The sequence below is a fragment of the Manis javanica genome, chromosome 14 (genome assembly GCF_040802235.1).
Source record: "Manis javanica isolate MJ-LG chromosome 14, MJ_LKY, whole genome shotgun sequence".
Lineage (NCBI taxonomy): Eukaryota > Metazoa > Chordata > Mammalia > Pholidota > Manidae > Manis > Manis javanica.
In genome coordinates, this window is record NC_133169.1 from 7,380,813 (window position 1) to 7,392,725 (window position 11,913).

Genomic DNA, 11,913 nt, shown 5'->3' on the forward strand with positions numbered 1-11,913 from the left:
GGCAGGGACAGACTCAGCACTCTCTGTTCCCCAGAGCCTCCCAGCGGGACTGGACGAACACTGTGTGTCCAGCAAAGGCTTGTTGACTTGCTGCAGATAAAGAATTTCTCTGGAATAATGTCTGGAGGGAGCCCAGCCCCGCCTCCTATCACAGTCTCCTATCGAGGCCCCCACACCTTAATGCTCCATCCTCTGGCTGTCTCCCTCAGCATAGCACACTTGCTCATGCTGCCCCCAGTGCTTTATTGAGGTCTCTCCTTTGATCCAAGTACATTAATGAGAGATTGCTGAGATATAGCCCTGAACGCGGTGCCCTCCCCTTTTTCCTGGCCAGGGACAGGACAGTCAAAGGATCGAGGGTTTGAGAGAGCTGGGGGTGAGTATGCACAGGGGGAGGGAACAGAAGAGTGACAGGAGCCCCTAGATACTGCAGAGGAAACTGACAAAGTGCAGGGGGTGATGGAAGAAACAAGTAACAGACCCAGGGACAGTGTGGGACAGGTAAGGCAGGTCCGGCAAGATGGCTGGGCAGATGTGTGGGGAAAAGCAGCTCTTTCCTGCAGCAGGTGAGGGGGGTCAGTCTCAGCACCCAGTATATAGACCCCAGCAGGCCCTATGGCAGAGAATGACTTGGTGTCCCTGGAGGGGCTCAGGGAAGAACAGGGAGGGAGCAGGGAGCAGGAGGTGAGCAGGCAGGGCTGGGAGACGGTTGCCACAGCAACTAGTCATCGTCCTCATCCTCGTCATCGTCCTCTGTGTTGATCTCGCCCTCCAGCACATCCTCCAGCCAGTCTTCCAGCTCCTCAGGGGAAGGCAGGTCCTCTTCATCATCCATCTCCATCCATATGCTGTCCGCCTGCAACATGGCACAGACGGGGGACCCGCACTAAGCCCGACTCAGGTCTCTGGACCTGTCCTCCGCCTCCCCGGACTCTACGCCCTTCCCTACATCCCTGCCCCTTCCCTTCATGTCAGGGGCCAGGGAAACTGTCCAGGTGAAGATCTAGGTTCTAGAATAGTCACGGTGGGGCTACACGCAAAGGATGCACTGGCCACTAGACTTATTCCTTCAGGTTTTCTGCCATGTTCTCCCCACACCAGGCTTCCCCGAACAGACATCTCGGCCCGCCCTTGATGTAAAACAACCGGTGGCTCCTCAGGACTTGGAGAGTAGAGTCCGCAGATCTTCAACAGTCAGTCAAGTCTTTCCCTAACCTGCTTTTCCAGCACCATCCCCAGAGAGCTCTAGACTCAGAGGCCTTTCAAAAACAAAAAAACCTCCTTGCCTTTTTCTGAACCTGATATTCATTTTCCTACTTTTGACTTTTTGTACTAAGTTTTCCATGAGAAGGAATGAGAAGATTTCTGCCCTCAAAAAGTTATTGGTAGAGACAGCCATGAAACATATGTAACCATAGAAAAGCCACGTTCTTAATGCCAAGTGGGCATGGGGAGTATGCCAAGGAGAGAATGATTCCAAATGGGAGATCCGGAGGAACTTGATGGAGAAGAGAGGATTTGAACTGGGCCTTGAGGGACGAGCAGCCGATTCCAACAGGTGGAGAATGGGCTGTATTCAGGGTGTGCATCTCCCTCTATCCAGCCGTGAGACTGGGCACGTCTAATTCCTCTGGGAAGGCTCAGTCCTAGGAGAGCTCTTTCTGCTGGGCAGCAGAGCTGGGGGCCAGCAGGGTGTGAGGGGAGGGAACTCACGTCAGTGACATTGACGACTCCTATCTGCGGGGCTGACAGGTCGATATCAAACGTCTTCTCCCAGTACGGAACCAGCTGTGGAGAGACCACATGCGGCAACTGGATGGATGGAGCCTGGAGCGCATGAGTCCAGGAGTGAGAGTGAGGGGCCGCCCAGGGATGGAGGCAGGAAGCCCAGCTTAGGGCCTGAGGGGAATGGGCAGAGCTCAGCAGTTAAAGAGGAGAAGCCCCGGAAATGATCCAGAAGGTCGGCTGGAGACGGTGGCCCTTCCTTTCCAGGAACACTAGCCAGGAAAACCCTGTTCTGATCCTGGATCTGCTACTGAGTGACCCTGTGACTCTGGGCAAGACGCTTTTCACAGGCCCTCACTTTCTACACCTCTCAGCTAGGGTAGTTCCACCTGCTGATCGCCGATGTTCCTGCCATTGCTGTTTGTTCCTTCTCTTTCAGCAGCAACTTCTAGGGGTTGGGATTCAGCCGGGAGCCGAGCCATTCGCCGAGACATGGACACTCTGTACTTTGCCTCTGTGATTGTGTATGCCCCCCTGTGGGGTTAATGAGCCCATGTGCTCCCCTAAACTCTGGTTTTCTCTAGAAGGAGTCGGCCCTGGCTGCATGAGCTCCCTGCCCAGCCCTGCTGCGCGAGTCGTGTGCAATGTCCCGTGTGACTCACTTCCCATCCTGTTTCCCCTTCTCAGGATGCCCTGGTGCCCACCGTGCCGGCAGGGCTGCGACAGGCATGGCCTTGCAGGGTGCCCAGCCAAGACCGGGAGGGGATCAGGAGCAAGCTCTCCCTGAGAAAGGCCCCACCTCGGACAGCAGCACCCCAGTGTCACCTCTTACCAGGGGGAAGTCGTCAGGGTCGATCCAGATGATGCTAAGATCAGGGTTATCAGTGTTCTCTTGGGCCACAGACTTGAGAATCTCTAAGAACTCATAACCATCTTGAAGGGAACACAAGTGGGAAGTGTGAGGTGGGGTGCAGAGGAAAGGGACGCAGAGGACACCAGAGCCCAGGGCTCTTTCCACGCCTCCTCCCATCCCACACGTAGGGAGCACTGGCCTCTCCCAGGAAGGCCTCCCAAAGGAAGCCTGTGCTCTAGCAAACACCCCGGTCTCCCCACCACCGAGGACCCTCCCCCCTCCAGTCCAGCACCCCTCCCTCACCAGGGTCAGCTTCCTCTGCAAAGGCCACGATGTGGATGCCATCCATGTCGTCCTCCTGTCGGGGAAGGGGAGGGCCTTAACTGTTCTCCCTGAAGTATAGGTCCTAGAACAGACCCTAGGTCGGCCTTGAACCTAAGTTGTGTGGAAATCCAGCGCCTGGGTCAGGCATACCCTGTGGTGGTTTCTCTCTTCCAGGTGACACTGCCCCTTCAGCTCCGGGGCGCCCACGCCACCTCTAGCCGGCGCTCTAGCCCCAGAGCTTGGGGCTCTGCCCTTGTCTGTCTCCCAATCCCTGACACACTCTTCGGAACAGAGCCCCTTGACCTTTGCTGGTGCACCGTCTTTTCTGCAAGCGAGGCTTGCGCAACAGCAGGGGTGGGGTGTTTCTAGGACTCCAGTCCTCAGCCACCCGTGCCCCCAAGGGCCTGGCCCCGCCCGGGGTCACTCACCCAGGTTTCATACATACTCTCAGGCTTCAGTTTCCTCAGGGTTGACCTAGAAGAGACAGAGTCACTACTCAGTGGGCAAGAAGGGCGCCCCCTTGCAGCAGGTCCCCGCAGCAGAGCTGTCCTGTGGGTCATGCCGCGGGCACAGACACCTTGAGGCCCAGAACCACGCCGTGGAGCAAAGTTTGTGCTCTGAGCACCAGGCCCAGATGTTGCGTGGATAAAGCAGGTGGGAGCAGAGGGCGGGCAAGGGACTGCAAGAGACCTTTGGGAGATAGGTAAGAACGATATTCATTCGCTTGTCATTCATTCACTCATTCATCCAACTGAGTGTAGGGGGTGTTCCAAGCACCGGGCGAGGTGCTGGGCGCAGAGAGTTGCATGTTGCCGCTCTGATGGGGGGCCCATAGTCTAGTGGGACACTGTGAGCGCAGTAGTGTTGACGCTGATGAGTGGGTCTTTCCAGTGGGGCCCGTGGCAGAAGAGGACAGAGTAGGAGTGCAGGGAGGGCCTCTCAACCTTAGTTTTGGGGGGCGGTCCTGTGTCCACCGTAGATGCTGAGCAGCGCTTCTGGCCTCTACCACCGAATACCAGTAGTGCCTCCCCAAGCAGGCATATCTCCCGACATTGACAGACAGCCTCCCCCTACCTCGCCAACCCCTCCACCCCAGCGGAGCACCTCTCCAGGGGCAGGGCAGTGTCTGAGAAAGAGCGCAGGGTGGGTCAGGGAGAGCCCGGTTCCGACACCCACTAGCTGTGGAAGCCCTGCCACTGAGGCTGATGAAGAAGAAAATACAGTAAGAGGGTCGGAGGGCACCTCACAGTTGCTGGCAGACCACAGGCACACAACCCTTGTCACATACACATCACAGTGAACACACATTTATGAAGGACCTTTTGTGTGTGGAGCTCGGGGCTAAATAGGGTGCAAAATACTGTGGGAAATGGTCAGCATATATGTGAGCACGGGCATCCGGAAGTGCGTTCATCTGCAGGTGAGACCAGCCTCCGGTAGGCTGAGACACCCTGGCGCATCTCACAGGTGGGAGCCCCAGCCCAGAGACGGGGCCCCCCTCTGCCCAGAGGGCTTCCCGGGGCCCACCTCCTGTGCTCCTCCACAAAGCGGACAATCTCCTCTTCACTATTGGGCTTGTCTGGGATGGTCACAGGCTCTTCCATGAAGGCCTCATAGAAATCGATTTCATTGAGCTTCAGGGTCAGCTTCTTGGCCACCTTTGGGGGAGGGGGCGGGGTGGAGTGGAGCGGGGGTGTGGGATCAGGGTGAGAAGCAGTATTGTGGGGGGGGCAGATTTCATTAGCAAGAGAGTCAAGCTGGGCCCTTGTTGCTCTCACTGTGACTATGGACAGGTGTCTTAGCATCTCTGGGCTTTGGCTGGACTCGAGAGGAGTGGGTTCAATAAAATAACGCCTTTGGGGCAGGAAAGGCTTGAGGTGGGGGGGAGCAGGGAGTGTCGTGTGTGGGGAGGGCCCCGCTCCCCCACAGATTCTGGGGGAAGTCTGGAGGGCAGGTGAGGGGAGTGAGGGAGACCCTACAGAGCCCAGGGAGGAGAACCTTGCTGTCGAAGGTGGCGAAGAAGGGTATGTATGGATGAAACTCCTCTGCCGCGTCCTCGTAGGCTTTGTAATCTGGGGGGCCGGGGAGCACAGAGTTAGTGTCTGGGGACCAGGGTCTGCCAGGGAATGGCCTCCCCTCTGTCTCTCCCCACTTCTTTTTGGCAGGGTCTTCATATAGAGACCCACCCACTCTAGGCCTCCGAGGGGTTAAATATAGTCGGGGGGCCGGTGTGGAATGCCTTTAGAGCGGTCAGGGCAGTGACCATGGCCAGGGTAGTTAGGGGGCAGCTGGTGAAGTGGGGAGGAAGGGCAGGTATAATGAGGGTCCAGGTAGGGAACCCTGCAGGCTGAGGTTACGCACGCTCTGAGTCCTTGTTCTTGAAGTAGCCAATGAGTTTGATCTCATCCTCGATATTCTCAAATGCCTGCAGCTCCCGCTCACCCTCGATCAGTTCCACGGGGTCCTCTAGGACCTGGGAAACCAGGGACATGGAAGAAACGGTGAGTTTCTGTCCTCACTCTGAAGCAGGGAGAGGGGTGGGGAGACAGGGCTGGGGAAGGGGCAGGGGCTCCCTGTGGCCAGTGTGGTGTAAGGTTGGAACCATGTGGGGGTCTGAAGCCTTCAAGCAAGGCCCAAGACCCGGGGGGTCCTCACATCGAGCAGAAACTCCACCAGGGTGTCGGCTGAAAGCTCGCCATCGTACTCGATGACTTCGTCTCCCTTGAACACGTAGATGCTGTCCTCTTCAGTGAGTCCTGGGGAGGGAGCCACAGGTGAGCTGTGGCCCCCACCTTCCTGCAGACCCCAGGGGCCAGTCCACAATCCCGCTGGACCCACAGCCCCACCTCCCTCCCCGGCCCCACCCACCTCACTGCCCCTAGCCCCTGTGCCCCTGGTGTCTGTGCCCCTGGGTTTAGCTCCCTAAGCTAACCTGGCCCCAGGGGCTCCCCAGGTGGTGGCGTTAGGGGAGGGCAGGGGGAGTACAGCCTTTCTGGCTGCAGTAACTGCAGGGACATGTCTGAGACCTCTGAGGACTCGGGCCGCTAATTCCCCATCATCGCTGTAACGCTGGCTGTTACCAGCCCCAGGACAGACCCCCTCCCCCATCTACACCCAGAGTCCGGCCTCAAGCCTGTGCTGCTCCCTGGTGGCCAGGCTAGACCCCCTGGCCATGGCGGGCTGGGGGCGGGGTGGCCGCGAAAGGGTTTGCAGATACCCCTCCAGTCCCACCCATGTCCCTATTTCTCCTTTCCTCCAGCACCCAGCCCTGGCCTCCTGCCCTCACCCTGTCCTGAGACTTGAGCCTCTATAAGGCGTAAAGGAGAGGCTGGACCCCCAGCCATGACCCTCCCGATTTCATATTTTCTCCCCGCTTTCAGCATAGTGCTCTGGAGGCCTGAGCCCCTACAGGAGCTGCCACCCTTCCTCTGGCCTGGGTCCCCCAGAGGCTCCCGCCCCCTCCTCTCCTGTCCCCGACCCGTCCCTTACCTAGTTTCTTGGCTACAGCCGCGTCCTTCTCAGAGTCCACCAGCCCGAAGCCGACACCCTTGTCTTCTAGGACTTGGGCTGCTAACTGGAGGCAGGGTGAGGGTTGCAATCAGCCCCTGCTATTCTTAGTAACCCCTATTCCCCATCTCATGCCTTCAAGGGATGCAGGAAACATAAGGGTTGACCTTGATGCTACCAAGGGTCCAGGACATCCCCACTTTCCCTGTGCTCTGTTGGTCTTTAGTTCAATGTTAATCCCCAAACCTTTATTGCTTATTCTGTTTACCTTAAAGGCACTGTGAGCAAGACCCCTCCCCGCTCCTCAGGGCTGCTGAGGACTCTGGCTTGGGAGTGACCGAGGCCCTTCCCACGCTCAGGGCTGCGCCCTGCACTCCATCCTGACCGAAGACCGGGCCCAGTGTGGGGTGACATGGGAAGTCCCTGGAATCTTCTAGTGACCCCGATGGGAAGAACTTTGGAGGAGGAGAGGCGGTCTGGCTGTGTTGCTTGAGGAGTGGGGAAAGCCGGAGAGCTGAGACGAGAGGTCACTGTGGTCACCACTCGTCACCTGCCGAGGCAGGGAGGCTGACAGAGACTACAGGTGAGACAGGCTGGCTCTCCCTGTGCAGGCTGGACTTTCCCTTTCACTCGCTACCTCAGCCTGTCCCCAGGCTGTGGATAGTCACATGCTAGGTCCCTGTCCCCAGCAGACTCCCAGCCCGGCTCGCCACCCTGATGCAGGCTGCCTAGGACAAGGCTTGCGGCTTCTCCCAACACAGACCACGGAGCCCAGATTCTCAGGAGGACAGGGAAGGGAGGCGGTTGGCAGGTGGATGGCCAGGGATGCTGAGCACTCAGGATAAAAATACTCGGCTCATTAATCAGACGGCGGTTCCAGCGGCCGGCGGGGGCACACGGGAACGACAGCCTGCAGCCTTGGTCTCTTGCCCTGAAATACCCTAAGCTCTGGGCAGGCCGAGGCCTATCCGCACAGCCGAGCTAGAGGAGGGGCTGCAGAAGCTTGGATGAGGAACTCCACCACAGCCGGGCTCTGGAGGGGTGTGCACGGCCACACCTCCCAGTCACCCCCAAACAGGCTCTTTTCTTGTTGTAACAGCACCCCTCTTCTTTGGGCCTGAGGTCAGCTTGGGGGTGAGAAGAATCTTCCCACAAAGAGGAGGTGGGGAAGGCATTTGGAAGCCTCCTCCAACCACAGGGACTTCCCAGTCAGGGCATCCAGCCTGGCTTCATGGGGGCTGATAGGGAATTAGGGATGAGGACGGAGAGGGGCCTGGGGGGCTGGTGGGAGGCAGGGCGGCCCCTGTGAAACCTTTAGTCGTGAAATAAGTGACATGCAAATAAGATGTCAGTGGCATGTACATTTTGCTCAGTTTGGATCTCTCTGGGGTGCAGACCCTGAAGTGTATGGGGAGAGGGCATGCTTGGGTAGGGGTGCAGTGTGTGGCCCTGTAGTCACCCTCCTCCCCTGAAGCCCCTCTCCTTCCTTTCTTGCCCCCCTTCCCTCAGTCCAAGGACACCTCAGTCCTGGCCAAACCCAGCACTACCAGCCTCCCGTGCAGGGAGGACCACCTCTCTCCCTGCCACCCCTGCCCTCCTAAAATTGCCAAACTGCGGTGGTACCTTTGGGCTCCCGGTCTCTGTTTCTCATTTGGCTAAGGCTACATGCCACTTGCGTCCTGGCAGGACAGGGATCCTGCTGCGCTGGCGCTTGCCCCAGATCCCGCCCTCCACAGTCTGCATGGAGCTGCAGCCTGGGGGTTGCAGAGAGGGGCAGGGGGCGCCTGCAGAGCCCACCACTCACCTCCAAGATCAGCTCCTCCATCTCGAATTGTCTTTGTGAGGCCTTGTCGTCCCCGGGGGGCTCGTGGTAGAGCAGCGCCAGCACCTCGTGCTTCTTGAACACGCTCTTGTAGTTCTTCATGTTCACGTTGGCCACGCGGTCCACACCATCATACTCGGGGAAGTCCAGCCCTTCCTCTGCCCGCACCCCAGACTTGGGTGTCCCCAGCACCAGTAACAGCAGCAGTGCCAGTGGCAGGCCGTGTGCGGCTCTGGCCCCCATCCGATCGGCAGCACTCCTGGAGGAGGTGGGGTCTGGGTCGGGTCTCCTGGTCCAGGAGAGGTTAGCTGGGGTAAGGAGCGGCCCTCAGGTCCCAGATCCTGAGTTTGGGGCTCACGGCGGGGGTGGGGTGGGGAGCGGCTCAGAGCAGGGGACAGAGGACACTGCTGGGTCCTGGAGAAACTGCCCAAGAGCCAAGAGAAAAAGGGTCAGGAGGCGGACTAGGAGCAGGGGGCGGGGAGGGAACCGGAGCTGCCCCTGAGGCTGGCACCCCTTGGCCCCATGGTCCTGTCTAAATATGTCTCGGGCCTGGCAGGGGCGAGGGGTAACCTCCTGCGGCCAGGGCAGCTCCGCGGGGCCGCGACCCTCCCGCCTCCAGTGCCTCCTTCCCCTCCCCCTCCCTGGTGTCCAGGGCTCCTCAGCCCCCATCCCCACACCGGCCTGAGAGCTCATCGCCATATTAAGAAAGGAAAAAGCCAGAGCTAAAAATAAGACCAGATGAGTTGGAGGTAAATGAAGCTGGGGCTGGGGGAGGGGATGTGTAGGGGACTTAGGGATCGTGACTGAGGGCAAGGGTACTCAGCGAGGAGGAATGAGGGGTGGAGAGGATCAGGGATTCTGGGCCAGAGGTCAAATTTGTAATATAGGACAAAAAAGGGGGCAAATGCGGTATGGACTCTGGGTCCTAAAATTGGGAATCTCTTGTAGATGAAGTCTGTTTCTTTGATCCTGTGGAGCAGAGAGGCAGTAAAATTGCAATCCAGGCTGCAGAGAAGAGACCCCTGCATTCCCTTTAAAGAACCAGGACCGAGGATGAGGTCATTCCCTGAATAAGAAATGGAGCCTGGTCCAGGACAGGCAACCTGGCTCAGCCCCGGCCCATTTCCTTTGCTTCACTCAACACTCCTAACTTGGGAATGCAGGGCCGGGTGCCGGGCCAGGAGCGCTGCCCACAGCCAGCCTGCAGAGGGGCGGATTCGGGGTTTCTCTGCCCTCAGGGCCCGAGGTGAGAAGCGCACAGCCACCGGGCTGCTGCCCCCTGTTGCGCTCTCTGCTCTGATCTGCGGGACTCCGTTCCCTAGGGCACAGTGGGCAGGGAGGTTCCCCAGGCTGAAGGATTCCAAGGAAAGCAAACCGTGACCATCACTGCTACATGTTTGACAAGGCAAAGAGGATCAGGTCTAAATACTAGGGAAAGAATGAATGAACGCCGGGAAGCCATGAAGGGGTGGGCCCTGTGCTGAGCGGAGGATGCTGATTAATTCTGCACACCCTGTACCCCACACCCCATACCGGGGAGCCGAAGTGGAGTTGCAGGGCTGGGGCTCCTACTTCCCAGATCCCTGCTTGGAGGTGAGGGAGCCTGGGTGAGCTCGGTTCTGGGTACCTAGGAAGGCAGGACCCTCTGCATGGCCCTCCAGGGCTCTTACCACGCACAGGTACACTGAGGCGTGAGTGAGCCCACAGATCTCACCAGATCAGAGTCAGAAGCCCTCTGGCCCCACCCTGAAGTATCTCTGGTTTTGGAGGGACAGTGTTTATTTTGCACCCAGGCAGGACGTGCAATTATGCTAGAGGAATACCTTTGCCACGCTTTGTGGGGTGGACCTTACCTGGCTAGGCAAGGCAGGCCACAGAGAATCTCAAAAATGTGGCAGGAGTGGGTCCAAAAGGGACAGCTGTCACTGGAGCAGGAGAGGTCAGACCTAGCCTAAGTGGGGCACGCTGCAGCTGAAGAGACCTCAGGGCCTATCTCCTGGGCTCGGGGGAGTGACTAGCGAGCCCGCAGCCCCACAGGGCAAAGGCACCAGGAGAGGGGGCAGGCCCGCCTGGAGGCTCAGGACCTTCGTGGCTTCCCGCCTCACTTCTTGCTCCGGGGGAGGGGACATTTGGACAGAGACATTGGAACCTTAGATTGGTGCTGTCTTGAATCTGACCTTTCATGCCCTGGAGGGTCTGAGGTGGGCCCGGATGGTGACCCAGGCCGGCTCCGCGTCCTCATCCTCTCCTGCAGCTTCCACGCCTCTTCTGCCAGTCCTGCCCCCTGTCCTCGCCCGTGGCCCTCCAGAGCCGCCCTTTCCCTCCCAGCAGCTGTGTCCCCTTCCCTCCACTCCCTGTCCCCTTCTCTCTGATGCTTTGTTCTCTGCCTTCCACTCGGTCCCTTCCTGGCAGGCCCCTGCCTTCAGGCCCTTGGACTTAGCAGGCCTCAGCCATTGGTGTCAAATGACCCTGAGTTGGGGCGTCTGTATTTTTAACCCACCAGACACCTGAAGCTCCTGCGCTGAAACCTGAGGAGCTGGCCCCTCCGCACTCCTCCCTGCCTGCCCCATGCTCCGCCTGGCCCCTCCACCTTCCTGGTCTGGTTCAGTTGTGTCAGCAGCCCAGCAGCCTGGAGGAAGGACCCCAGACTGACAGCCCTGTCCCTAGGAGACCTCGTGTTGGAGGAGGCAGGGGACACCCTGAGGGGCGCCTGGTGTAGGGGACAGTGGCTGGCAACACCTCGCTGTGGCTTTTGTTTTGCTCACCCGTGGCCTCTCATCCTCCAGACCCCTCCACCGCCCTATTTTTTTGTCTTTTGTTTGTTTCTGTATGTTTGGCCAGCCCTCATTAAGACTGGTCGTACAACAGTTAAGAGTGCAAGTTCTGGAACCAGGCCTCGGTTTCCTCATCTAGAGCACCGGGCGGGCGGTGCGGATGGTGGATGGTGCGCGCATGCCTGCGCCACCGCAGGGCACCTGCTCATCCGTAACACGTGCGCTTCATTATGGGGGCAGTCTGCGCGTCCCCAGCTCTCCTAGGCCATTTCTCTTTTGCTCTGTGTGCTTTGGGCACAGCCTCCGAAAGAGGCCTGAGAATGAACTGGCCCACAGACAAGACTGCTGACCAGCTCACAGAGCAAAAGCGGCGAGTGGGTGAGGAGGAAGGATGAGCCGCCCCTGAGGGCGGGCAGGCGAGGAAGGACTCCTCACCTCCGAGACTTAGCACAGCGCCTGGGCCCAGGCTCGGAGACCAGGCTTTAGGGGGGGAATGCCCATCACCCTGTGTGAACCCTGCAGCACAGGGGGGCGGGCACTTTGCCTAAAGTCAAGGCTACAGAGATTCCGAAAAAATGGGCTGAGAGATGGGACAGGGCTCAGGTGCCCTGAGGAAAGGGGCAGAGGGCGGGAACCACCACTCCTTCCTCAGAGGAGGGCCACGGCCTCACATCTACCACTCTCCAGGTGCCCTGTCTCAGGTCATTTAACCTCTCTGACCTCAGGTTCTTCTTAGATTGGTGAGGCCTCTTAAATAAGGCCTCTGCAGCCCGGAGTGTGGGTGCTGCAGCCCCTGTGCAGGGGGTGGCTGAGCCGCCTCTCTCCCCCTCCCATCTCTCCAAGCTCTGCTGGACTTGTTCTGTCCCTGAGCTCAGTCAGAGAGTGGCTTTCGGATGGGGACTAGCCCT

At 58.9% G+C, this 11,913-nt stretch overlaps 1 protein-coding gene across 2 annotated transcripts; it reads right to left on the minus strand.

Annotated features, from left to right (window-relative positions):
* Nucleotides 1–223: 223 nt before the first annotated feature.
* CASQ1 (calsequestrin 1) lies at nucleotides 224–10,589 on the minus strand. 2 transcript variants are annotated; one of them, XM_017669671.3, is made up of 12 exons: nucleotides 10,409–10,589; nucleotides 8,214–8,520; nucleotides 6,392–6,476; nucleotides 5,558–5,658; nucleotides 5,264–5,375; nucleotides 4,901–4,974; nucleotides 4,430–4,560; nucleotides 3,331–3,376; nucleotides 2,882–2,936; nucleotides 2,558–2,658; nucleotides 1,714–1,788; nucleotides 224–856 (listed from the first exon to the last, which is right to left on the minus strand). In XM_017669671.3, the coding sequence occupies exons 1-12, from the start codon at nucleotides 10,471–10,473 to the stop codon at nucleotides 722–724; spliced, it is 1,287 nt and encodes a 428-aa protein (XP_017525160.3). In that variant the 5' UTR covers nucleotides 10,474–10,589; the 3' UTR covers nucleotides 224–721. The 2 variants fall into 2 exon arrangements, with proteins under 2 accessions (XP_017525160.3, XP_036879926.2); XM_037024031.2 differs by having other exon boundaries at nucleotides 8,214–8,490; nucleotides 10,409–10,588.
* Between the last annotated feature and the right edge of the window lie 1,324 nt (nucleotides 10,590–11,913).

Coding starts and splice junctions, on each gene's coding strand:
- CASQ1 (XM_017669671.3), bottom strand. CDS start 10,473: ATGAGGACGCGGAGCCGGCCTGGGTCACCATCCGGGCCCACCTCAGAC. Junction 6,477..8,213: donor TGGAGGAGCTGATCTTGGAG/GTGAGTGGTGGG, acceptor CCCTGCCTCCAG/TTAGCAGCCCAAGTCCTAGA. Junction 2,937..3,330: donor AGAGTATGTATGAAACCTGG/GTGAGTGACCCC, acceptor CTTCCCCGACAG/GAGGACGACATGGATGGCAT.